This window comes from Indicator indicator, chromosome 3 (assembly GCF_027791375.1).
Source record: "Indicator indicator isolate 239-I01 chromosome 3, UM_Iind_1.1, whole genome shotgun sequence".
Taxonomy (NCBI): Eukaryota; Metazoa; Chordata; class Aves; order Piciformes; family Indicatoridae; genus Indicator; species Indicator indicator.
Genome location: NC_072012.1, coordinates 33838358 through 33865525, shown reverse-complemented (window position 1 = coordinate 33865525; position 27168 = coordinate 33838358). Strand labels below are relative to the sequence as shown.

General features: G+C 39.6%; 1 protein-coding gene across 1 annotated transcript in view; it reads left to right on the top strand.

Annotated features, from left to right (window-relative positions):
* Nucleotides 1–27168, top strand: part of ST7 (suppression of tumorigenicity 7) — a 145977-nt gene that overhangs the window by 49016 nt on the left and 69793 nt on the right. The window contains exon 2 of the mRNA XM_054399413.1: nt 23226–23308. Coding sequence (XP_054255388.1) covers nt 23226–23308 — 83 coding nt within the window. The remainder of the gene's footprint in view (nt 1–23225; nt 23309–27168) is intronic.

Sequence of the window (27168 nt, the reverse complement as noted above, 5' to 3'; positions counted from 1 at the left end):
GAGGCATCTAGAGCCTTTTCAGATGCCCTAGGACATATTTTAGCTGGCCAGCTGCTGATCCTTGGGAATATTTTGTCTGAGCCTTGTGTCAGTATATCAGCTCTCATCTCAAGGAATTTTAGAGGCATAGACAATCAAATCAAGCTCTTTTTGTCATCAGGGATGGTTGCTTATGTAATCTAAAAGAGATCCAGAAATGCTAAATAATGTGAGAATCTTAGATTTCTGACTACCTGCAATTTTTTTTGGTGTTTTGGGTTTTTTTGCTGTCATTTTATTTTGAACAGTAGACAGTGAAAGTTATAGTGATGGTGATAAACTTGGACTCTGACAAGGCACACGTGTCAACTGTTGCTGTGATTAACACCGGCTGCTCAGCAGCATGGACTCAGGGAACATGCTGTACTCAAATTATCTGGCTTAGAAATGCTCTCCACTTGCCATTTGCAAGCAGAGACAGACAGAAGATAAACACTTCTTCCCCTAAACATGGGACTTGTTACAGCTTAGTTGCTTGGCAATCCACTTGACTGTAAAATAAGCAGACTATTAAGCAATGCTACTGGTTTCCTTCCTTCTATGGCTTTGCAGGATGTTCTGTGGTCCTTGTACCATTACAGCCTTTGCAGCCGTCTGTTTAACTGCAGTGGGAGATAGGCAGTGCTGCCACGAGTCTGTCTATGGGGGAAAGAAAGTTACCACATTTTCAGGTGTTCCTCCTCTTGTGTTTTTTCTATATTACACTGTGTTTCTATTCTTACCAGTTCCCTTCCTCCTTTTAAATTTACTGGTGACATCTCTTGCTGCTATCTATAATTACACTCAGCACTGGGAGAAGGGGGTGACACTGAGTGCATCATCTGCCTGTGCTTTCCCCACAAGTATTCAAAGTTATGTATGAATATAATGCCGCTTCTAGATTCCTTCAGCACTTATTTCTCCCTGATCTAAACCAATTTCTTCTCTCTCAGCTGCATATGGACTAAACTGTAACTGTATCTCCTCTCATGATGGGGAAAAACAGAACCAGCTACTGTCAGGAGAAATACATCACTTTGCAGATTGGATTATAACTATAAAACATACATTTATATTTCCTTTTTATAGATTCCAATATATTTATTTATGTGGCTATCCTGTGACTGAAGTTGTCATCCATGTGCAAAACCTTGACAAGTCCTGAAAGATGCATGGGTGTTTTTGATCCCAAGTAGATATCTGTGCTCAAATTAATAATTATTAATAGGTATTGCTACTAGTAATAGGATCACAGCATGTTAGGGGTTGGAAGGAACCTCTGGAGATCTTCCAGTCCACCCTCCCTACCAGAGGAGGACCATAGAATCTAGTGTAGGTCACACAGGAATGCATGCAGACAGTTCTGAAAGTCTCCAGAGAAGGAGACTCCACAACTTCTCTGGGGAGCCTGTTCCAGCACTCTGTGACCCTTACAGTAAAGAAGTTCTTCCTCATGTTGAGGTGGAACTTCCTGTACTGTAGTTTACATCCATTGCCCCTTGTCCTTCATAGGGCACAAGTGAGAAGAGGCTGTCCCTTCTTTCTTGATGCCCAGTCCTCATATATTTATATACATTTATTAGATCCCCTCTCAGTCTTCTCCTCTCTGGACTAAAAAGCCCCAGGTCTCTCAGCCTGTCCTCATAGGGCACGTGCTCCAGTCTATTAATCATCCTTGTATCCCTCCATTGGACTTTCTCAAGTAGATCCCTGTCCTTCTTGAACTGGGGAGCCCAGAACTGGGTGCAATATTCCAGGTGAGGCCTCACCAGGAGTGGGGCAGAGTAGAGGGGGAGAGTAGAGGGGGAGGAGAACCTCCCTGGCTCTGCTGGACATACTCCTCTTAATGAACCCCAGGATCCCATTGGCCTTCTTGGCCACAAGGGCACATTGCTGACCCATGAATAACTTGTTGTCCACCAGGACTCCCAGGTCCTTCTCCACAGGGCTGCTCTCTAGCAGATCACCTCCTAACCTGTACTGGTGCAGTTTATTATTCCTTCCCAGGTGCAGGACTCTGCGCTTACCCTTGTTGAACCTCATTAGGTTCCTCTTTGCCCAGCTCTCCAGTCTGTATAAATAGTTCTGAATAATACTAATAAAACACTAGTATAAGATTCCAACAAGGGCTATTGGAAGAAAGCTCTTTTGAATATCTGGGTTTGTGTTTGTACATGTCACTTCAGGTTCTGGCATACTTCTTCTCCTACTGTTCTCTTTTCCTCTGTTCAATATAGTAAGTGTCCAAAACATACCAAACATAGTAATTTAGCCAATAGCTATAAGGAGAAGGAATAGAACAGAAAGCATGATAAAGAATGACTCTCTCATTTGGTGCAAATTCACAGTTCTTATGTATTTGACATTTAGAGCTGAAAATTTGCTTTAATCTTTCTTTTCTCATATAGTGTCATTTGACTTTACTAGCCAATGAACCCTGAAATGTAATTACTATCACCACAGGAAGTACTAAATGAATGAGCATTCAAATAAGGGAATTAGCAGAACTGTGGTTAGCTAATGACTGCAAGACACTTAGTAAGCAAGACATGCAAATGTGAGTGGGGCAGCATCTTGAATCTCTTGTATAGAGAGGGGAAAACCCCCAGTTCCTTCTTTAGTGCTCAGCCTGCTGATGAGTGCACACAGAAATGCAGGCCATCTGAAGGCTGATGTTCTGGGCCAGTGGTGTGTGGGAGCAGGCTGCCGTGGATGTGCTGTAGAACAGAGAGCTGAAGAGAATTGAAGTTAGATATTGGAGCAGGGAGGATCCTGAACAGCAAAGCACCCATTCAGGGATTAAGCCGGTGTATGAAACCATCAGTAAGACACTAATTAACTCAATTAAATACAAATTCCTATAAATCATACACATGCATATATGGCATAGTATGTATTGCATACGTTATATTTATATACAACATTAGTGTCGCTTGTACTTGCTTCAAGGTATTGCTCTTTAATACCAGAAAAAGATTTGCTCTCAAAAAAGAGGGAAAATATAGGCATGCTTGCTGTTAACACATATAAAATGCACAGAGGGATTCCTATATTAAATCGAATCATAGATTTCACTTTTCAAAGAAACTTTTAAAATTTAGTGAAACTTTTCAGATGCCAATCATACAAACATACTTTGATGCCTTTAAAATCATAGATCATTATTTTTTGAGAGGGGAGAAGCATATGCAGAACATGAATTTTAATTATGCCTGAAAAGAGAAGGTTTTTAACATTTCAAATAAATATGGATGTGACATTTTATCTGAGTTCTCTTATGATTTTGGATACAATCTGTTTGGCTCCAAAAAGCTGGAGATAGGAATTTAATTTAAAGGTTGAGTGATAAACTGAATCAGAAGGGGGTTGTCACTTAATAAAGGGAGCTAATTTTTTCCTGTGAAGGGTATGTGTGTATTGTGCAGTGGAGAAAACTTCAAGTGAGCTAGTGGAGTAACACTAAACCAACACTTTTTCAGCACTGTACTCTAGCCAATCAGTTTATCAAGCTGTTCAATAAGGTTTTGCTATCGTCTTGGATGAAAGTGAGCATGTTCACATGGCATTGTCCTGTGACACCACATGGGGTTTCTTAAGCCATAAGCAGTCTCTCAGGGTGCTCTGTAGTGCACCTTGCTGTAAAGTTTAGATTTTTCTCTCCATCTTTTACAGAGTTGTTTGTTCAGATCCACGCTAAATTCATGTTGAAGGATTTTGTTACTATCAGCGATAAGGCGATAGCTGGGTTTTGGCTTTTACTTTTCTACAAATAAATCTTCCACCATGAATAAACTCTTCTGCTCTCAGTGATATTTTTAAAATCCCATATTATTAGGCACTTTAGATAAGACCTGCCAAAGGATACTACTGTACATGTGCTCTGTTCCTCAAATTAGGCATTTTTAAAGTGTCTTAATTTAAACCTCTAAAATTATAAGAAATTTTTAAAAGTCTTGATCTGTGTTTGCTTCTTATTGCCGTTCTGAGAACATGAATGACTGTCCAGGACACCTGGGCTCATTTCTAACCAACTCCCCTTAGCCAGCAGCAAATGTCACAGTTAAAGAAGGATGAAGGTTTCATCCCTGTGGATAAAACGGAGAGCTATGGTACTATAGACAGTCAGCATCAAGAGAGCCTCGTCCCTGCTAGGTTGGACACTGTCAACAAGGTAGATAGTAAAAATGGAAGGCAAATGAAGTGACCATCAAAGACTAAATGAAAAAAACAAACCAACCTCAAAACATTCCCGAAGAAAGGAGTTGTAACTGTTCCGTTTTGTCATTCCCTTCACTGAGGCATGTGCACCCTTACATTCACACATCAATTGTATGTTAAAACCCTATATAAATCGTGTAACAATCATAAAGGAAAAAATGAATGCCCAAAAGGGAGCAGAAAAATTCCCACGGTGTTATGAGAAGACTCTTTGTAGACAAGAAGCTTTCATGTCTTAGTAAGGTTCTTCGGCAAAGTCCCTGCAGTGACTGGCTTGTTCCCAACATCTGCAGCATGACAGACATCCAGAAAAGGCAGCAACACAGAGAACAGTAGTCAAGCAATCAAATTATTATTCCTTAACAACTATTTAATTAATAAAAGATTTTTGTGAAGCAGAATGTACTAACACCAAATGAAATTAACCGAGCAGATGTATGAAATACTGACATCGGCTCTGAAACAGATGGGTTTTGTCTGTCAGGTTGATCTGTCTCAGTGCTCCTAAGATCATTATTGCCTGGAAACAGGGCCTGAATGATGCTTGCTTCTGCTCAATGTGTATGACTGTTAATGATAACCTGTGCGCAGAGGAGAAGGTATCGTGCAAGATCCGTGCATTCTGCTGCAGTCACATAATTATCCTCCTGCAGAGCTTGCTGCTGCAACAATGACAGCCATCTGGAGGCAAAATTAGCAAAATGGCTTTATCTGGATGAGATCTTTGTGGAGCTGTTAACCCTACCAAGGAAACAACAGAAGCATCAGATTGCTAGGGAGAAATCCTGGGCCCACTTACCCTGGCAGCAAAAATTCCCCTGACTTTTTAAGGTTGTTAGATGGATTTCCCCTGTGATTTCCTCCTGAGATCAGCTACTGACTGTTTACAAGTGCTTCTATGTATCTAAATTTCTCTTTCTAAAATATTTACTTGATGCACACTGTTTAGCAATGCAATTTGAGCTCTATGATGTAAAGGACACTGAAGAGCTAAATAAATTTATTAAAAGATATAATCTCCCTAGACCAATTGTTGCAGTTGGAAAAAACACAAACAAGATTCCAGGCATGCAAACCCTTATGAAGCAGAAGCAGTGATACTTACTCTGGCTCTTCTCCCCTTTGAGTTATAGAGGCTTTCTTTTGCACGTCCAATTTTGGTCATCTTTCACGTTTTTGTAGCAGAGCTTTTAGGGTTGTGATAGCCTCAAGAAAGAAATGAGGTTGATGTCTGGAAGAATTAGTAATCTCATGGAAGGATAGTGGGAAATACAATAGGAGACCCAAACTAATTTGGAAAAGATTATATTTGCATCACTAATTTTTTTACCAAATGTCATTCAGTCCATTTAGATACTGAGATCTGTTTACATTTCCTGAATTTGCCCTTTTTACTTGAGCAAAATAGCATACCCAATCTGGAAATATGATGGCAAATTGCAAAGGGTTATAAACGTGCTAAGTATGAGCAAAATGAGTAATTAGACAAACACTGGGAGATTTTGGTTGGCAAGAGCTGGTGAGTTCTGTTCATTTCGTTCTATACCTGCTTTTAGTCCTGTCTCATGATAGACAAGCACTTGGTCCCTGTGTACTGCAGATGTAGGCACCATACCCTGCATGTTGTTTTTTCATCAATATCTCATGTATTGTGAAGCGACCAAAAAAACCAATAACTGGAGTGCTCTGGCCATTCCCAGGAGTCCCAGATTTCCTTACAAGGGTCATGTTTCTGCACATGTGGCTTCATTGAAAAAGTCCCTTTTAGTAGATGGGCAGACGTTACTTCTTCATTAATTTTATATTACAAACCACCATTATTATGCTGCACTTGAGCGGCTGCAGTTAATCCTGCCTTAGAAAGTAACTTCAGACCAGACGAGAGATCTAAAATTGATACATCAGGATGAGTGTAAAGAAAAGAGAACCAGAGTTTTGGGGTGCACCCCTCGGCCCCTTAGCCAAGATATACTTTTGCAGGATTAGGAAGAGTCTTAATTTCTGTTTGCTAGGTGCTTTGAGCATTGAAACAAAAGATGCAAAAGATAGTGTTTATTAGAATTTTATAAAATTATGACTATCCTCATTTGTTACAGGCTTTCAAAATGTTTTAACATATGAATTGAAAACAGTTATGTCAGAATAGATAAGTCTATAATTTGTTGAACGATTTTTTTCATTTATTGCTGTATAAAAGGGCAAAATAGTTAAAGCATCTCGATGAAAACATTAATCCAGAAGAGTTTGCATACAAACAAATTGGGAAAAATTTCATATCAGTAAGGTAGGTTATCTTCTTCATTCAATATCAATTCTCAACAGAACCTTTTTCTGTTCACTAGGAGGAAAAAAAAGTGCATGTTAAGAAATTATTTTAGGCTGAAATATCCTTTTACCTTGAAATAAGACAGTAAATTACCCTATTTTCTGTAGCTGAGAAAAAGAGAGGGGAAAATTCTGCCCAAGGTCATGAGCTTAAAAACCCATTGATTAACTGCAGTCACTAATTTGCTTATATTACTGGGTGCAGAGTTGTCCTGAAGGTTTCACTACTGGAGCAAACAGCTTTGGAGCAATTCTTGAGCTGAATCAAACAACGAAAATCAAATCAAACCCTTTACCTTAAATAACACTATGGATAAATGCTTGGTGCTGTGCACAAAATCTTAGCTGCTGAGCTGCTGGTACAATTAATTGGAGATAGAAGGCTAAATCCCTGGGCTGGAAATCCACTCCTTAGAGTCCATTTTAAGCACAGAATAGTTGGAAGCTGCCTGCAGAGTCTGTGGCTCCACAGCACATGAAAGCGAGAAGTGGAGGAAGGGGAAGGAGAACTGGAGGAAGAAGGAAAAAGTCCACAAGAAGTGAATTTTGAGTTTTCTAACATATATTTTAACAAAGTAGTCTTTTTGGTATTAGAAGGTGGGTTATTATAGGTCCTACTGTTTGATTTGTGTGTCAAAGGTGAGGTTATATAAGGTGCAGCACGTGTGAGTGATGACATGAACTCTCACTGTGCCATTGTGTTTGCCCTGAGCAGTGAATACTGATAACGGCAGCTACACCTCCATCCTCAGCACCACCCCTGCACAAAAGGCACTGTGCCCGGGGCAAAATACTGCATGGTGTATGATAAGGGACTTGAGTTAGACCTTGAACCATTGACACTGAACTGAGTCTAACCTCTTTTTGTTCTTTTTCTTTCTAATGGAATAATGAGTGTTTTAGCTTTAGAATTCCCTGGTAGTGCACGGCAGGGCCTGAATCTGCCAGGAAGGGGTGGGAAATTATAGTAGCCACAGACATTTAATGCACATTTGGAAAATCCAGGAATAGTGGGCTAAAAAGGCACGTGCATATCGAGAAAAGCAAAGGCAAACAGAAAGTGAAGTCAGGTTTCTGCATCCACAGGGTTTGAGGCTCAGGGCACTGTAACCCATCATTGCAAGGCCAGGCACCCCTCTGCTGCTCCTCTCACTGGCTGTGCCGCCTGGGTAGCATCACTCCCATTGCAGAACCTTCTCCAGAGAGGGCCTGCGGTGTCTCTCACCTGGGCTTGGCAAATAGCACATGGCAACTTTTTTCACTTTCTGATTTCAGTCTCTTGGGGTGCCCTGCCAAAGTGGGGTTCAGTTGTACAGAGGCAGTGCTGCCTCAAAGTTGAAAAGGCAGCTGCTGCTGCCTCCCTGAGTTATCCTCATGGATGGGCAGCCCTCCACAAGCCTCTGCACTTTCACCCCACCAGGCAATCTAGAGATCAATCACGGACTTGCAATAGAGTCATGGCAATGATGCAATTTCCATTGCTTTAAAACAATTATTTTCCTTCAAGATTAAAGGAACTATCTTTTAAATAAAATAAGTGGCTGTATTTCCTGGTCATGCCCACTTCAAATCTGTTTGTTCATCAACCACATTTTCAGAATTTCTTCCCTGTCTTTTATACTGTACTACAGGGAAATCTGCTTTTAGGGAAAGCAAAATGATTTACTGAGAAACAGTAAGTTGTCCTGTGTTAGTGGTAGATTTGTATAAAATAATGACAGCTTCTGATGAACTCCTCAGAAATGGGCGCTGTTCTTCCTGGCAGAAAAGACATAAACAGAAGTTTTGCACTCTGATTCCTTCTCCTTTCTAAGGCCATTCCCAATGCATGTGGATAGGAGAGGATAGAATGGGACAAGAGGATAGATGTGCTCTGCTTTTTTCAAATGGCATTGCAGATTCAAACTAAGTTGAGCCAAATGACAGCCAGAATGCATAATTTACAAGTTGAAGAGGAAGGAACTGCAGTGGTGGGAAGCAGATGAACATCAAAGAAATGAAGGCAAAAAGAGGCTTTAAAACCACTGCAGCATGAAAGAAAGTAAATATGACTGTGAGCTGGAAGCCAGTGTGCTGGGGAAATGAACTCACAAACTGCAGGTGTGTCACTGAAGGGACGGGGGCACAAAAAATTCAGTCCTTTGGAGCCATGCAACCATCTCAGCTGATCTGATGCATGGAGAGTACTTTGGTTTCCATTGATGCTGGCCTTAATGAGCTCATCTGCTAACAGAACCAGTGTGCTTTCCGTGTCAGCTCTGTGGAGTGGTCCTGGTGATAGACACTTCTAAGAAAAAGAGCATAACAGTGGTTCAAAAAAATTTGTTTCCTCAGAGAAAGTGGCAGTAGTTTACACAGATAGAAAATAATAGTTAATGATTGCCAATAGAGAATCTCAGGCTTGTTTCATTTTATTTCCTGATTTTGCTTTCCTTTTTCTGCTTATTAGATGTTATTGATAAGGATTTGGCAGAAATTGCTTGGTTCCATATGAAATAAGTTTGAAACTGCAGGATAAAAATTCTGTTTCCTCTTTGCAGCCCAGCTGAAGGCAAGCTGTGCTTCTTGGTATCAATGCGCTCTGCATGCTGGGGAGGTTCTTCAGCCCCTGAGAACATCCTGGGCCACTTCAGTGAAGAGGCCTCTCTTTAACTACTCCTCAGGGGCTTGTTTTCAAACAGCAGCACACTGTTAAGGGTGTGCTTTAAATATTCGTTTTAATTTCTGCGCTGTGTATTCACTTGTAAGTTTTGCCTCAGTGATGCTCATGTAGTATTGCTTCCTCTATAGTATTTGCCTGCATTTCCCAAACTTCAGCATAGGAATGATGTCTGTGGCATTTTGTGGCACTTCAGTTCTCCTAACATGCATTGATGCAGTTGGCATTTTCTCTCAGCTGAACAGCATTGACAGCAGCAGGACTGGCAGATAGGGCAAACAGAGCTTTGTGTTTCTACACAATGTCTTCTTGCCCCCCCCCCCCTTTTTTTCTTTTTGCTTTGCTTCATAGGAGCAATCAAGCATAGGATTAAAAGTGTTTTCTTGTTTTTGAAAACCAGGAAGAGCAACATACTTAAAATCACAGCTAAAACCACTGCAAGTCATCTGCCTCATGGATTTCTGGTCTGAGACTATCTGATCTCTGAAGGATTTACCTATCTGGCAGCATTAAATTAACATGGGAAAACTGTTAGAGAAAAAAAAAAAGCTTTAGGGAAAAGATAATGACACTGTGGCATTTAGTTAATTACCCAAATTATGAGTGTACTTCATGAGCAACTAACTTGGAGTAGTTCCCTCAGGAGTCTTGCTTCTCAGCAAAAGAAAATCACTGCTTTGGAGAGGACTGAAAACCCATTATATCATTTCCAATCCAAGAGGTGACTTTTTGACATAAAGCCATATTCATAACCCCAAGGTAAAAGACTGGATTGATTTATTTAATCTAAAATTTAAATGTTTTCAGGGCAAAGGACTTGATAATGTGAGAAAAAAAATCTGGGTTTTGCAAAACGGCAAAAGACTTGGTTTCAGTGCCGGACTCCGCTGAGAAAATGGCAAATGCTTTTGTGAAAGGGTTAATGGAACATATCTTTATCAGTGCATTCATGCAGAAATAAACAAATCTTGCCCCATGGCATGTCAGCCAAATCCATTTCTTAATGCAGCTACAAAATGATAACATCTCTTGATACCATTTCAAGCTGGCAGATCTATTGGCATCTCCTGTGTCTGGCTTCTGCTGCCAGTATCAACTCTGGACTTGGCTTTGCTGGTGAGCACGTATTAAGGCATTGCACTGTTTCCTTCAGGCAGTGAAGCCTTTACAACCACAGACAGTTTTCCCTAATTCCCCTGATTGATTCCTATTTTCAAAGTTAGGGATCTTTCTGCTCAGTGTGAGCTCTGGACCATGTGAAATATTAATAGCATAATAAGAAAAAGAGTCAAGGAACCCATTCTTAATGGTACTAATTTGCTGGAGCTCAGAGAAACCTCCTTTGGGGAGCTATTTTTCTTTTTATAAAGTAACAAATGAAAATAGGTAGCTGGTAGCCAAATACAGGGAGACTCAAATCCAACAGAGTCAGTTATATGTAGCCTTCACTTTCTGTGTTGTAGGGTTTTTAACGCTCCAAAGCTGTGTTAATTTTCAGTTGTAATTACCTTTACATACCTGCTCATATTCTACTTCATCTTCCATTTATATAATGAAAACAGGCAAGTCTGCTTCAGGGACCACCATAGCTTAGACTAACTGTGCTGTTCTGGGACAGGCTGGACTGAGAGCAGGTCTGCTGGAATAGCTCTAAGTTAAATACCTTTCTTTGGATATAATCAGCTGTTTCCTCTAACACCTTTTTTGGTTGAGAGGATGATAGTACCAGAAAGAGACCTTGGAGAAGGCCAGAGCAATCCACTTGGCTTCTTAGGAAGGTGCTACATAAAAGTAATGAAGCCAGCAGTGGAGCTATAGATGAGTGCAAAGTTCTCTGCAATGTTGGCATACAAAACTTTACTTAGGTCTCTTCAAAGCACAGGCAGGAAACCCAAGCCTCAGACCATTGTGTTGAGACTTGCAGGCAAGCCAGATATGAAGCTGGGAGCAGAAGCCAAACTTTATTGCAAATTCCGTGTTGCTGGGGTATTACATATCCCTAAGTGCATCTCTCTAATGGGCACTTGTAGCCAGAAAGTCAGCTGCCCTACTCTCGCTGGTAATTTGTGCTTTCAGTAACGATCATTAAGGGTTTTGTTGGTCATTTAAATGCCACCATTCTGAGCACTTAAGCACACTTAGCAGGTTCCCAATCTCTGTGTTTCTGAGCCAAGTAGCATTTTGAAAAGCATTAAGTTAAGTAGTCTCCCACAATAATTTTGTGTTCTCTCTTTGAGCTTTGTGTATGGGAGCGGCTTTGAATCTAGCACAGTATTGATTTTGGTATTCTGCCATTCTCAAAGTTTTCTTCTGGATTTTTCTGCTGAAGCAGTTGCTCATTTGTTCGCTTCGTGTGCTGCACTCTTGGAGATCACTTTCCTGTTGCTCTTCCTAAAGAGCCAGACGGGAAGCTAGTTCCTAACCACATATGAAGGGAAAACTGGGAGTGGATGTGAAGTCCTCTGGCTGATGAATGTTTTTGCTGGCATTCCACCCCTGAAAAATGCAGAAAGTTTTGCTACTGCATTAGGAGAAAATATGGTAAGTTTTAGCATCAAAGACAATTTTTCCAGGGTGTTCTGAGTAGACCAACTTAAATGGCACCATAAAAAGTCCCAGTGTAGTGATTACCATAATTAACCATTAGTATCTGAGGATTAACATATCCAGGATTGCTAGTCCTAGATACACTAATGTGAACAGAAGAGGAACAAGGAGGTGCAAGAAAACCACAGCATTTTCATGGGCTATTTTTGCAGCACAGCCTTCTCTGGTCACAGACTGCAATGGTGTAGTAGCTTTCAGTCATACTCAGAAATGAGTACCAGCAGCGATCACTGGGTTTGCTCAGGTCATACCCACCCTTGGAGAATGGAAAGCTGAGAGCTGAGCTCCTGAGGTTCATCTCACCTCAGTGACTCACTGCCTGCCTGACCAAACTTTCAAAACCAGTTTCTAATTTCAGACATTTGATATGAAACATCTTGGCCTGATTTTAGAGGAACATGGAGTTCAGATGCTTCAAGTTAAAGTGGGAAGCTTGCAAAGAGGATCTTAAGCTATTACCTGGCTATGCTTTTGAGACCCTGATGTGCATGATGGAGTAGAAGGGAAGTGCAGCATTGTCCTTCAGCTGTGTGGATGTCCTCCTTTTAGCTTAGCATCTTTCTCACAGGGTAGCGTGTGAAAGATGAGACATAGTCTGATAATAACCCAGAGAAATAATAATTATTTTTCTAAGTGGTACCTGCAATCCAGCTGCTGTTTTATACAGCATAAGATGCAGAATATTTCCCTGGAATTATTTACTAAAATGTGGTAGTGTGTTTTTCAGATGCTTGATATCCACCTGGATATTTCACTACTTTCACAAGTTCCAGGCTGGAACCTAGACATGGGATTTCCTAACACAGCTAAATGTATTACCCAGACTACATTTTCAAGTTAGAGCCAATACAGTATCTGACTAGGTTAACAACAGGATTGAGAAGACAAATTATAGGAAGCCCTATGCTTCTCATTTATCAGGCATGCCTTGTTTGGCTAATTTAGTTTTTCATTTTTCACTTCTCTCTGTTGTTTGGCTTTAGAGAAAAAGAGATCTGACAGTAGTTGGTGGGTAACACAGGGTGCTGGTGTTAATGTATTTGTGCAGTGTTTCCAAACAGCTGACTGCTGCCACAGGTCGAGTGACAGTTCTATGTGGCACTGGCGTAGCTCTGCCAAGTTCCGCCTGCAAGACCTGCCCTACCCCTTCTGTGCTCCTTCTTACCCTCATGAGGAGACCTCTGAAAAGATTCAGTAATTTGAAATAGAATAAAGGAAAACAAATGAAGATGTGATTGGATGGAATGCTGTTGCATAGTTGCTTTCAGCTAGGTCAGCCACAGCTCATGTTTGGGATTAAATTCAATAAGAAATCAGTGTGCGTCTTGTGCTGCCTTTTCTTCTGGGATTTCATAAAAGGCTAAATCAAACAACATCATTATTGTTATTGAAGTAGTCTAAGTGCATTTTATTTGTCTTCTTACAAAAGAAAGCAATCTTTAAAACTACGGACGGTGCAGTTTTGTCTGGTGGGTATGAGACCTCTGAAGGAAAATTGCACTGTAGAGAGACTCACTGCCTGTAAGGGCGGATGGCCCACCCTGGCCACAAGATGATCATGTTTTAAAAGTAACTTCATGCTATGGGTCTGTAAGGCTGTGTGACAGGTGTGCTTCCTCAGACACCGCTCCACCATTTACTATGTATTTGGCTGGATTTTTTTTTTCCTCTGGAGCTTACTTTACTGAAAATGTTTATTATGCAAAAGTCTCCTTCAAAGTTTGTCTCCTCATTAGTCAGATCCTGAATGCAGATTGCAGTTCTGTCTAATGAGTACCGCAGAGCCTTTTCCATTTTAATGTTTTGGGTGTCCCAAGAGACTGGTAGACAATAGAAATTATATAGCACTTGTCACTGCTATGCTTTCTTTGAAATATCCCAAAAATGGAGAAAAAAAGGTAAAACTTCTCGATTTAACTTGTCTTTTTCCCATTTGATGCAATTACTGTGTGAGTCACTCAGTTTTAAGAATGCTTTGAAAGGAAAAGTTGACTATTAGATACATAAGAATAATGAATCACACTTGATATAAAATTAATTTTTCCTTTCTTTTTGTGCCACATTACCCTGAACATCAATAAAATAAATTCTCTGCCTCATGCAGAAATTTATCATAGATAGAAGTTTCTCGTAAGAGAAAAATAGCATGAACACCCTATTGATTTTTCAAGTAGGAAGCACAGATGAGTTTTCAATGATAGGGCAATGATATTAGCTATTATAGATCTCCAGAGAGTTTTCATGAGGTTGCTGTTTCTAATTATGAAAATGTTTTCCAGTTTCTATTCCAAGAAGCACCTTGCAAGTTCTTTTATGCAGAGATCAGCATCTTAGGGACTCTCAAAATAGATGTGCTATATACAGTGAGGCTATCAAGGTTAGAATAGAAATGTCTGGAATAGAATATTTCTCCAGAATTGTTTTTTTTAATATCTCTGGAAAATAGTAAACATTTTAGTCAAGAGGCAAATCTCAGATATATTTTATGATTTTTTTTCATTGCTGAGATGATTTTTTTTTTTGATACACTGAATACCCTGATCCTTGCCTTTTGTAGGTCTATGAATGCAATGCACAAGCAGGGATGGAATATATAGCACTACTCCTATCTGTAGAGTTTCGTGCTCATATCAGATCCTGCCTGGAACAAAAGGAGGCACAAGAAGAGGCTGCAGGGCAGCAGAGGGTGCTTTGTTCCTGTGCCTCTTTTTGTCCTAGCATGGGAATAGCTCCTCTGAGAGAGGTTCCCAGATAATGGGAACCCATGGGATATTTTCTCTTTTGTGGAATGCCAGTAGTTGGTGGTGAAAACTCTTTGCGTGATTTCTCTCTCTAGAGTAGATTAGCTTTTGTTGTCCATGGCATTGGAATTAATGACTGTGGCAAACCTATAGTTTAGAGTAGTCTTTAGACAGCTAATGAACCAAAATCAAGATGATTTAATGGAGCCGTTACCTCACTGAGTGTTGCATGAAAGAAGAGGACAAAACTTACCCTGTTCCATTGAAAGAACTGTGCTGATCTGGCATTTGGAACAAAAGCTATTAATTGTCTTAAATGACTCCAGATAATGAGGTTGAGTAATTGGCTTTTGTTTTAACATAGCTTTGAAAGGCTGAATCACATAAATCTGTGTAATGCCATAGAATAAGTGACAGTTAAGGTAACAGGTAGGTTTGCCTTCACAAATGGTGCCTGTCCAAACTGGATAAAGCTGTCTCAGTTCAATTACATGAATGATTATTCGATACTAAGAATGATTTTAAAGTACAGATTTGTTTAAACACTTCAGGGTGCGGATTGGAAAATAAGGTTATTTCTTTGCAACACTTGGGTACATTTTTGCAATGAAAATTATTTTCAGTAGAGCCCAATTTCCTTGTGCCCTAAATTCACAGAATCACAGAAGCACCAAGTCCAACCGATAACCCTACTCTACAAGGTTCACCCCTAAACCATATTGCTAAGCACCACATCCAAATGACCTTTAAATGATCTTTGAAGACTTAAAATCACAGAATCACAGAACACTAGAGGTTGGAAGGCACGTCCAGAGATCGTTGAGTCCAACCCCCCTGCCAAAGCAGTATCACGTAGGGTAGTCCACACAGTGTGCACAGCCAGCAGGTCAAGGGAGGTTATTCTCTTCCTCTGCTCTTGTGAGGCTCCACCTGGAATAATGCATCCAGCTCTTCTGCCCCCCACACAAGAAGGACATGGATCTGTTGGAGAGTGTCCAGAGGAGGGCCACAAAGATTATCAGAAGGCTGTAGCACTCCTCCTACAAGGACAAGCTGAGGGAGTTGGGTCTATTTAGCCTGGAGAAGAGAAGGCTCTGGGGAAACCTTATAGCAACCTTCCAGTATCCAGAGGGGGCCTACAAGAAAGCTGAAGAGGGACTGTTTGTAAAGGCGTGTATGACTAAAGCAGGGTAGATTTAGATTAGACATTAGGAAAAAGTTCTTTAATATGAGGATGGTGGAACACTTGTCCAGAGGAATTGTGGACACATTATCCCTGGAAGTACTTAAGACCAGAATAGATGAGGCTTTGAGCAACCTGGTCTAGTGTAAGGTGTCCCTTCCTATGCCAGCGGGGTTGGAATGAGGTGATCTTAATGGTCCCTTTAAAGTCAAGCCATTCTATGATTCTATGAAATCCCCCATCACAAATCTGACACAGTGCTTCCTCATGCAGTGCAATACTGAATTAAAATTTAAAACAAGGACTCATGTTTCTTGAAATTAAAATCTGCAGGGGATACATATAATGTCAGCATTTCACATCAATTTGCAAGCAACCTGACTTTAGAAGAATTGAGGTTGGCAGTGTTGCAAGAGAGTTTGACAAAGAACCAAGCAACGACCCTAATTTTACACATTCACATCTCTAAAAATCTAAATATTGATATCTCTACTCAGTATGTAATTTCTCATCCTTTGTACCTCATTCTTATTTGGCCCTCCCTTCAACTTGTACATTATTAATACCAAGAGACTGATTTTAGCGTTAGGTCACTGTGATTGTCATAAATGCCCAATAGTTCAGTGCCTGATAGCTAATGCATGTAAGGTCCCAGGAAATTATTTCTCCCTAATTTTCTTTAAATAGAAATGCTGTGGGGGTTTGGTTGTTTTTTTCTTGTTTGTTTTGTTTGTGGGTTTTGTTGTTGGGGTGGGGTTTTTTGTTGGTTGGTTGGTTGAGTTTTGTTTGTTTTGTTGGTTGTTTTGTTGTTTTTTATTGCTTTTTGTTTGGGTTTGAACAGGGTTTTTGCTGCCAGTAGACAAGGAAATCTTGGTGTTCATGTAGCAAGCTCTGCAATTAACAGGAGTAACAGTGTAATTAACTCATGTTAGCACTGTATTGTGAAAGCAAGAGGAAATGTCCCTGTCACTTGGCAAGGGAACTATGTGGCCACAAATTAGCACTATAATAGCTGCTTTCCTGAGGGAAAGTTGATGTTTTTTCTCCATACTTTTATTCTTTTCAAATCTACAGGTAGGAAGCCTATGATCTCAGACCAGTGGAATAGCAAAATACTGTGCTTGAGTGGAGTGTTTTTCTTGGGGTAGGTACAGTGCATCCTGTGCCTGTAGTCCAGTCTGTCTGTTTCAGGGGAAAGCGTAGCAGCTGACCATAGCAGGACATTCTGGGACAATATATTTGGCAGTGAGACTCTGCAGTAGCATCTTGCGTTAGATGCCTTTGTTTGTGAGCTGTTCGTGGCTATATAGTTATCTTTCTACGCACGTTTTTATTGCCATTTCATTTTTTAACTTTCTTCTAACTCAGCTTTCTATTATGCTTGTCTATCTCTAATCTGGTTTTCTTTTCCCTTTTCCAAGTCACAATAGCACCTAAGTGGTTTTCTATCTTCCAGATCGGGTTTCCTTGATTCACCTGTATCCTGCCCTCCGTTCAGTGGTGGCTCTTGTCTCTTACCAATTATGTTTCCCTGTGTATTATTCTCAGTGGGAATAAGTGATCTTAGTGTCTAACAGGCTGAGTGGTTAATGCACTCTGAAGGACACAAGTATATGCATGTAGGTCCCATGAAAAGCTCCAGAACCAGCACAGACTAATTCCTGCTAGCGCTGAGCCAGTTTTTAAGCAATCCAATAACTTTTGGGCATTATAACATGAATATAGACCTGGTTTTGAAAAGCAGGCCAGCAGTGATCATTGTGTCACTTTGTTTTTCAGTTATTTAATGCATTAAAATGTTGAGGAGAATGATTAAATTGAATTTGTCAGCAATGCTCAGGAAGGGTTGTTTGGGAAAAGATAGACTGAATTTGCTAAGATTTTTTTTGTTTGTTTTCCGACATGGATATAATTTGCTCAGTGGGCCACTGGGTCACAAAGTAGAGAGAATGTTATTGTCGTCATCTGCAGCCTTCAAAATTCTTCATTTTTCAGTTACAAGTGAATGAGCTCAAATATTTTTGACCTGGTACTTTTCTATTGCCTTCCACTCTTTTTTATCTTAGGGCTGTACTTTGTGGCTGAAAGCCTCTCCCATAATGCTCACCTTCTCTCTAAAACAGGCCATCTCTAGTCACTCCCCCTTTTCATTGCAGTAAAGATCCTCTGTTTGAAAGGGGAAACCTACATTTGAGATGTAGAAACATGGGAGAGAGAGCGTGGTGGTCTTCAGTCCAGAAAGTTTTATTTCACTAATTAGAAATACCTGCAAGGGCAGAATTTTGATTATGTGCAACTATGTATCTGAAGTAATAGGTAGCTTTCAGCAGACCACCATTTTCTCTCACCTGGGCTCTGATCCAACATTCTCTGAGAGCCATAGACAACTTTAGTGATGATTAGCTTAGGCTCCAGAGGTCTGACTATGGCTCTCGTTTAGCCTCATGCCTTTAAGTGGTTGTTGAACAAAGTGAGTGAGTGAGTACCTGGATTTCCTTGTGCACAGACAACAGCTGTTTCTGCCTGAAATGAGCATGTGTTTGCTTCTGAGTGATGACTGTTTTTTCAGCTTTTGAAAACAGATCCACACAAAGGCTTTATGAAAGGAAGTTGAATAGCATTTGCAATAACTGAAAATGAAACTCATATAGCAGCATTCTTAAACTTTTGAATGCTTACTTCTTCTTTGGTAATTTCTTCAAGAAGTCTGAAAAGTTAAAAACCATCATGGTAGTTTCCCAGGAGAAACTCTAGTAAATGGCCAAAGATATTTTTTTCTGAGACAATACCTCATGGTAGCTTTAAATCTGGTGGGGTTTGTATTTATATTGAGCTAGATGCCATCATAGTGTATAGTGCATAATTCAGCCTGACCCTATCATGTTTTCCCAAAAGTGTATTATTCACATTCTTAAAAGGGATGGAATGAAGGACCGAAAAGGTTAAATAAATAGTTCAGTTAAAGCCAAGACTTTATTCTCAGGGGAATATTAGATATATTTATTAAAATAAGTTTATTGAACTTTATTTTGCCTTCTTTGCTGACACTTTGGTAGAAGAGTTCTTCACTGCTGGAACAACTTTGAATTGAGTAGCTGCATTAACCCATGCTGAGGCCATTGTGAAGTAAAGCAGTCTCTGCCCTGTCCTCTGTACCATCCTTGAACACCGGCTTGAATGGATGGCTGCAGTGAAGAGAAGATGAATTGCTGTTTCAAAGGTCTTCAAGGATTGGTTTCTTAGTTTGTTGTCTGTCTGAAGGATTTGGGTTGTTTGCACTGGTGTTAAAAGAATTTGCATTGGTCTGCATACCAAGCAAATGTGGAAGGTGGAGACAAAAAGTGCAGTGAAATTTCTTAGAGACACATATATTTTAGCCATGAAAGCTTAATGGCAAATAATGCACTAGAAGGGCTCTGTGGCTATAAGCTTTTCTATGTTTTCTGGCTATTAGCTCTTACAAAAGCTACTACTGTACTCAGAAAACTTGTCTCACTTAGGAGCACAAAGATGCTGGCACAGAAGAGCTGTGCTTCCATGTGTATTCAATATAGTTGGATTGTTATGTTTGATCTTTAATTCAGGGTCTTGAGTGCATCTTTTCAGTTATCCTAAGATAGTGATACATATTTAATTTTATGTTTTAATTTTTCCTTTTGGGAGTGTCATAAATGATGCAGTCCTGTCTTAGCATGATCTGTTTGTGTGTATGATTTATGTAACACTGCTATGATTATTTGCACCTTACTGTGCAAGCTGCATAGCCTCACATTCAGAAGTAGGTAATGGGGCAGTCATTTTAGTAGATCGACATGTGGGAATAGTATGTTCCCTCACTTAATGGTCTTCTAATGTAATTAACTGATACAGCAGCAAAATTATATTTTGAGCAGTTTAACTCCAGTATTTCCCTTCTACAGTAGTTCCTCTCATGCTTGAGATCTAAATTCCTTGAAGAAATGTGTAAATCAACATAGCGTTTTATTACCTTGAGTGATACGTTTTACATGATTCAAGGATTGTGTAGCTTGAAAAAAATCTGGGTTTTCCTCTCTTGTTTATTATCATGTTCAGAATGAATTGCAAGTATTGTCAATGAACAACATATATAACAATAATGAACTGGCATCAGCTTTCAAGAACATTTCAATTACCTCTTTTGATTAGCCTGAACAGGGAGTATCTGCTTCTGTGCTTTTTGAATTGAATGGGATGTGAATTCACCTCTGTGAGCATGCATAGTTAACAGTGAAAAACAGTCCTTCCCTAGATATTATACAACAGGATAGAACAATTTGGCAGTGTAACATAGGCACCTGTGGAAATGTAAATAGTGCCCTGTTCTGGATGATTCAAGCATGATTAAAATGAAAGCAATAAGGCGAAGGGAAGAAACAGGGGATGGGTATTCTTAAGGCCAGGAGCCTCTCATAAGCAGACATGCTTGGCTTGTTTAGACAGCATTTATAAGCCATGAGAGGTTTCTTTAAAAACAAAACAAGCTGTACTGTATGTTCCATGATTTCTATTAACACACCTAAATAAATCACTCATTATCAGAAGTCTGTGGAAATAATAATTTCTAATTAGTTGGCACTGTAAGAATATCAGGCAAATTTCTTTTGCTAAGTATACACTGTATGCCAGACAAGAGGTGGTACTCCAAACTAAATAATTGACCCATCCTCCCTTTGTGGACAGAAATAATTAGGCATAGAGTGGGATGTTAGGAATCAAGACAAAAGAACACACAGTACCACCTTTTGCTTCTGCTTGGCTTCTTTGTTCTGCAGTCATCTTCTGCTGCATCTGCATCTCTCTCAGAAACTCTCTCTTCAATCCTGCTACTTCATCAAATGGAAATAGAGAAAAAAAACTTCTACTGTCCAAATTTAGGCAGATGGACCTTTTGGCTATCTAATGGATCTAGTTTACTGCAACAGACTGAAGGAAACCTGAGCCCACTACATGATGGAGACATTGGATATGATAGCAATTCCTCTGGTGTCAGAATGCTGACTGCAAAGAAGTACCCCCTTTTGGATAATGATATATATCAGATAACCCCAAAATTAGGTTGATTTTTACTTTTGGAATTAATATTATGAGAACTAGGCCTTGATATATTTTCCACCAAAACAATGACTGAATTCTTATTCACTTCAAAATAAAAATGGTCTGACCACTGATCCTCTAGTGCTTACTTTTATTGTTTTGGAGATATGTTTCTTATTAAAAAGTGTTTACTTTTGCTTTTGTTAATAATATTTATGGAGACAAAGGGACTAGAAGGGTAGTTAATAATTGGCAGAAGTTGTTAGTTTTCATAATGGAGCACAAAATTCTTACATTTAAATTAGTGGAAAGAAGAATGGCAGAGAACTAGGGAGATACAGACTAGATAAGCAGCTCTGGTAGTTGAGTATAGTAGTAGCAAATCAAGTGAGATATTGTAGTTAGCTGGGAGTCTGGCCCATAGAATCTAAAAGCATCAAGCATCGTACCTGTTCACCTCACCAGCTGCCATGACTAAGCTGTAAAAGCAAAGAGTTGTAGCAGCCTATAATATGTGCAAGCGAGGAGGAAAGCAGTAATGCTGGTGCAAAGGACAGATAAATGAAATCCTATCTCCATTCAGGTCCAAGGGTTTTTCTATAAATCAGTATACACTGCTTGTAGAAGAGCGGAGGCAAAAAAAACTAACAGCATTTCTTAAGAGCCTCATTTGTTCTGCTCCATTGATGAGCTCCATGGAGCTCAGGTCCTGAGAGGGCTCTTTCAAATGCGGACACGTTTCCCAAAGCAAATTTAATTGATGCCAGTCAGAAAGGGAAAGTGAGTATCTTATCACTGCTTAAGAAAGTTTATTCTTTTCATCATTTCTTAGTGAAACAGGCAATAGGAATTTAAAGCCAAATAGACTATATCCTTGTTCAATGGGTATCTGCCAGTAGAATCCTCTAAAACACAGGAGGCTTAGGTGGCTTCACAGCTTCAGAAAATTTTTCTAGTTTAGTAAGAAAAATTCCAGCATTCAATGAACTGTGAAGCTATGGCAGAGGAATAGAAGAGAAAGCATTTCTGTAAAGTTGCCCACTGCCTGGCTTTTCACATTATTGTTGGCACTGCATCAGCACTGTGCTACATGGGGAACATATCCCATCAGAGCATATTCTCTCTCACAAATATCCTGACCTAAGCACAGGAATTAGTTTCACTGGCAATCTGAAATCTCCCGAGTGACATAGTTTGATTATGTCTCTGGATTGTGTTTGCATTCCAGAACAAGAAATGTTTCTTCTAAAGGATCATGGGTGGTTTGTGAAGCCAGAGCTATTTCAGTCTCTCCATTCCTCTTCCTTCTTAGCAGGTATTGCGAGTGGAGAAAGAAGCAACTACTATTTCAAAGTCAGATTGTATTAGACATTATAAAGAAGAAAAAAAGAATGGGAACAGGAAAGAAAGATATAAGATGTAGGAAAATCCCAACTATTGAGCCAGAGCCGGCATAGATCAGTGTAGCTGTGCTGCACACAGTAAAATTGGGGATGTTCTGCTGATTTACACTACCTGGGAATCTGACATCCAACTCACTTGTGAAAGAAAACGTACGGTGACATTAAAAAAACACCAACTAGTTCAGCTTGGTGCTTAATGCCACTCAAGTGGAGCAGAAAATGACACTTACATGTTAGCAGTTTATGGCTTTTTTGAGGAAAAAAAATGTAGAAAATGTACAGCCAAAACCCAAAACAAAGTAGCTAAATTGCAGGGTTTCAGTCTCTTCTAGTGATGCATTTATGGAAAACAATTTTGTGTTTTACCGGTCATGGAAAATTAATCATATGTTTGATGGTTTGTATCCTGTTGCTGTTTTTCCCTCAATTTTGGCTCCATATTATTTAATTTCAGTGTCATTTCGAAAAGGAACAGAATGAACCTCCCAGGTCTTTTATCAGTGTTTTTTAATGACTGTTTGGTAGTCTGCTACAAGCCTTTTAAACTCACCTGCTATCTATTGTCAGTATATTTTTAATTATATATATGTGGAATGCAGGACATTGAGCTTAGACCCTGAGATTTCTAACTGCAATGGGCTAGCAAAGGCAGATAATAAAATGTCTTCCGTGTATCAAGAGGAATCCTGAACTTGCTGTCAGTAGAGCACTGACTGGAGTAGGAAAACTGTAAATGTGCATGCAACTGTTTTCTAGTGACTTGTGACTTACTCTGTTGGGAGAAAAAAATTTGTGTGTGTCAGTCTAAGGTTCTGCTTTATCAAATATTAGGCAGATGGAACAGGATGTTTGCTAAATTGTTGTGTGGTTTGGGGGGGGGGGAGGTTGGTTGTTTGTTGGCAGAATTAGGGTAAAAACTTATCTGAAATTAAAAAGTAATTGGGAGGAGGAGGAGGGGACATGGGGAGAACATGTCCTGGTCTTGTATTCATGGTTTCTTCTCCTTTCTTTTTCAGTGAGTATGTTTTTGAACACATTAACTCCCAAGTTCTATGTTGCCCTGACAGGCACTTCCTCATTAATCTCGGGACTTATTTTGGTAAGTACTAGATATATTAATACTCCTTCACAACTTTATTTCATAACCCAGAAAGGGATTTCAGGATTTATTCACCTTAATAGATGTCTTTTTTTATTTGCTTGGTTTGTTTTGGGTTTTTTTTTTGTTTTTTTGTTTTTTTGTTTTTTTAACTTAACTGCAGTCCGTAAAATCTGTATTTTGTTACTTGTACTTCTTTTTCTGAGGGAACACATAGAAAAAAAAGAAAAAGAAAATGTTTCAGTAATATGTATCTTTGAAGAAAAAAAAGGTCTTGAAGGACAATGTGCTCCACTTAGAACCCTATAGTAATTCCTATTAGGTGTCTGCAGCTTTAAGTGTTTCCATCAACAAGTACTACAGAACTAAAAAGGCTGGTAAAAAGAGCAGGAACAGTGGTACCAACTATCTCAACTTGGCATAGTCCTTTTAGAAAGTTATGGCAGGGCTTGCTAGAGAAACAGCAAGCAGAATATCAGCAATCAACCGAGTTCTGGTACCAGGATTCCAAGGGATAATTATTTCAGATGTTCACTTTAAAAATATTTCTCAATGCATATCAACCTACTTGCTTAAAGGTTTGAAGGGTGTTTTTAACCATTTAAAATCCCTTCTTCCCATATGTAATTCCTGAGGGCTTCACAGTACAAACTGATGCCAGTGGATTGAATCATGATACCATCATAGTGCAAAGCAGAGCATTTGCTCTGAATTTTATTCAGTGTCTTCATAGAAACAAACAGAGGTAAAAATTCTAAGAATCTGCATTATGTACGTAGGATATTATGCTTATACTGAGCTGTTCTGTTACCTCACTGCTGAGAGCTGGCATTCTACTTGGAACGGAACAGACTAGACTAGACTAGACTAGACTAGACTAGACTAGAATAATTTCAGTTGGAAGGGACCTACAACGATTATCTAGTCCAAGTGCCTGATCACTTCAGGACTGACCAAAAGTTAAAAAATGTCAGTAAGGGTATTGTCCAGATGCCTCTTAAACATTGACAGGCTTGGGCCATTGACCAGCTCTCTAGGAAGCCTGTCCCAGTGTTTGACCATCCTCTCGGTAAAGAAACACTTCCTAATGTACAGCATAAACTTCTCCTGATGCAGCTTTGAACCATTCCTAAGTGTCCTATCACTGGATGCCACAAAGAAATCAGCACCTCCCTCTCTCTACTTCCCCTCCTCAGGGTGCAGTTCTTTGTTTTAGTCTTGTTTGTTCAATGTCTTAGGTGCTTTGTGTAAAAACAAGTTGCACAGTTTTAAAATCCACTGGATACAAGCTGCAGACCCTCCTTCACCATACCAAACTAGACATGTAATTGGGAGGCCAGTGAGACCAATTTTAGGAGTGTAGTTGCTGTAGTGGTAAGCAGAAACTGATAGACATGGCTAGGGGCTGGTTTACATCACCTCGGACTACTGACCTCAGAGAAACCTGAAAGCAACTGGAATCCTATCTAAACTGTATCAGTTTGATGCATGAAATCCACACCTCTCACTTCCACATTGCCTGTAGCTGATGTAGACAAAAAATGGTACCCTTGACTCCTGAATGCCTGTGAGGCTCATTGCTTTGATGAGTTCAGGTATAAAGTATCAGGTGCACTGCTGCTGTGCCTTTCTCTGGGGTTTCCTTGTAGCAGATGGTAATCACTTAGTGTCTGCACCTTGGGCATTCATCATCCATGTATGGATTGAGCCCCACAGCACAGGACAGAGCTCCAGTGACATCAGCAGATCTTTCAGAATATGAACAGAAGCCAGACCTGTAAGATTTGGATTCAGTTCAGTACAATTCACTCTAATGCATGGGAAGAAAATACTGAATATTACATTCAGTACTGTCACTCAGAAAGAGGAAACATCCAAAAGGCCAGGCCCCACTGCCAATATAAAAAGAAATGAGTGAAATACGTGGGTTCCACAGCCACGATTTTATATTTGCAGTTGGAGAGTGAAGACAGCAGGAGGAGGTGGGAAGAAAAGACAATTTTTGCCCTATGGAAATTATACCTTACAGAACAAAACAGGAAGAAAAACCCTAAACAGAGACTAAGTAATTTATAACTAAATTCTGTGTATAGCATGATTGCAGATCTTGGTACATTTTGTACTGTAGTCATGAAGGCAACTTCTGAAGAATGAGCTCAGTAGGCGACTTGTAAGCAAGAAATTTCTAAGTGTTGTACTTTGATGGAAGGTATAAGAAGGAAGTGGCAAGGAGTACTGAAGTCTGTGCTATGCAGAAAAGGGGAAAGGGCACCTAGTAGATGCCTTCCAAGAAGGGATTATTAGACTGAGTGAGTCTAAATTCACTAAATGCTGTATGACAAAGTCCAGTCAGTCACCAGTGAGGTGATAGAGGTGTAGACATTAACTGGAAGCCTTTTTTGTGGACTTTCACTACTTCTATCAGTAGTTGTTTGCTGTTCGTGTGCCACCATCCTAAATGTGCAAAAGATATATAGGCCTAGACCCTAGACTGGTGTCAGTGCTGAGAGGAATATGTGGTCTGTAAATTGGATGATGAAAAAGGAGGTCAGCAGAAATGGTCATTGAAAGAAGAAACTGCAAGTTGAAGAGTCCATGCATCAGGAAATACAGCAAAGTAAGTTATAGTGAGCTAGTGCTAGCCTGTTGCTAGCCCAGTTGTGCTTCAGATTAATTATTTCTTAATATTATTGCTGTTTACCAATGGTCCCTTTACATGCTGAACTGCCTGCATTACTTACCTGTGGCACTATACAGTGTCTGCAGTTCTAAAGGATTCTTTGTCCTGCTATAGTATTAAATGAAACTCTTTTATAAAATAAACATTCTCTTGTCAAATCTATATCACTAGGGTATTTTTCAGGCTAGATGTACTAATATTCTGTGGATTTTTCCACCATATGGTCAGGCAGATTTCTTTTCATTATCAGTTGGCTGCAATTCCTAATCAGGAGAAATCTCAGCACTGCAGGTTATGAAATGATGGAAAATTCCATCGTTTCAGAAGTGTGGTAACCGATGGGAAAGTGAATGCTTTTCCTCTTTCATGTTTGGGTCATGAAACCACGACTCTGCAGAGTTCAGCTTTGGTCAAGTGCATGATATGTGACCTCTTTGCAAAACACTACTCTCCCATCTTCTTTTGTCTCTTATTTTGTTTTCATTCTTTAGGTAAAATTCTGGCCTTGGAGTAGGCAATGTGATTTAAATGAATAAAGGATTTCAGACCTATTTTTCTTTTCTGGGTAGCTTATTACTTGACTACAGCACATAGTTTAAAATGAACAATTTATCATGTATTTAATTAATCCCTGCACTATTTTTAGGTATCAAAAATAGAAACCAAATTAAGTCCTGAGCTGTATTAATAATACTGTATTGGAAACTTGGTTCCACTGCAGTTGCTTTTAATCCAGTAAAAACAAAGGGTTCTGTCTCACAGAATACAATGAGATGTATTGTATTTAGTGTCTGAGAGGCTAAGGCTTTCCACAGGTAGGCTAATAAAACTGTCATGAAACACAACTGACATCCAGTGAATGCTGTGAACTAGAAGTATGTAAATGCCACTGAAATGTCTAAATAAAGCCATATATTTACCATACAGTTATCACCAGAGTGAAAGTTGGTTAGCAAATGCAGGTGGCATTTGCATTACAAACTGATTGTCTCAGTTCTAACAAGCCAGAGGCTGAAGTGAACCCCAGTCTTGAATCTCTACCAAGAATGTTTTCTACTTCAGAGCTAGGAACAACAATAAGAGTTTTCTGTTACATGATGAGACACATTTTGCAATGGACCATGTCTTTCAGAGATAAGAATTAGAAATCCAGTCTACAGAGGTGTCGAGCATGAGACTG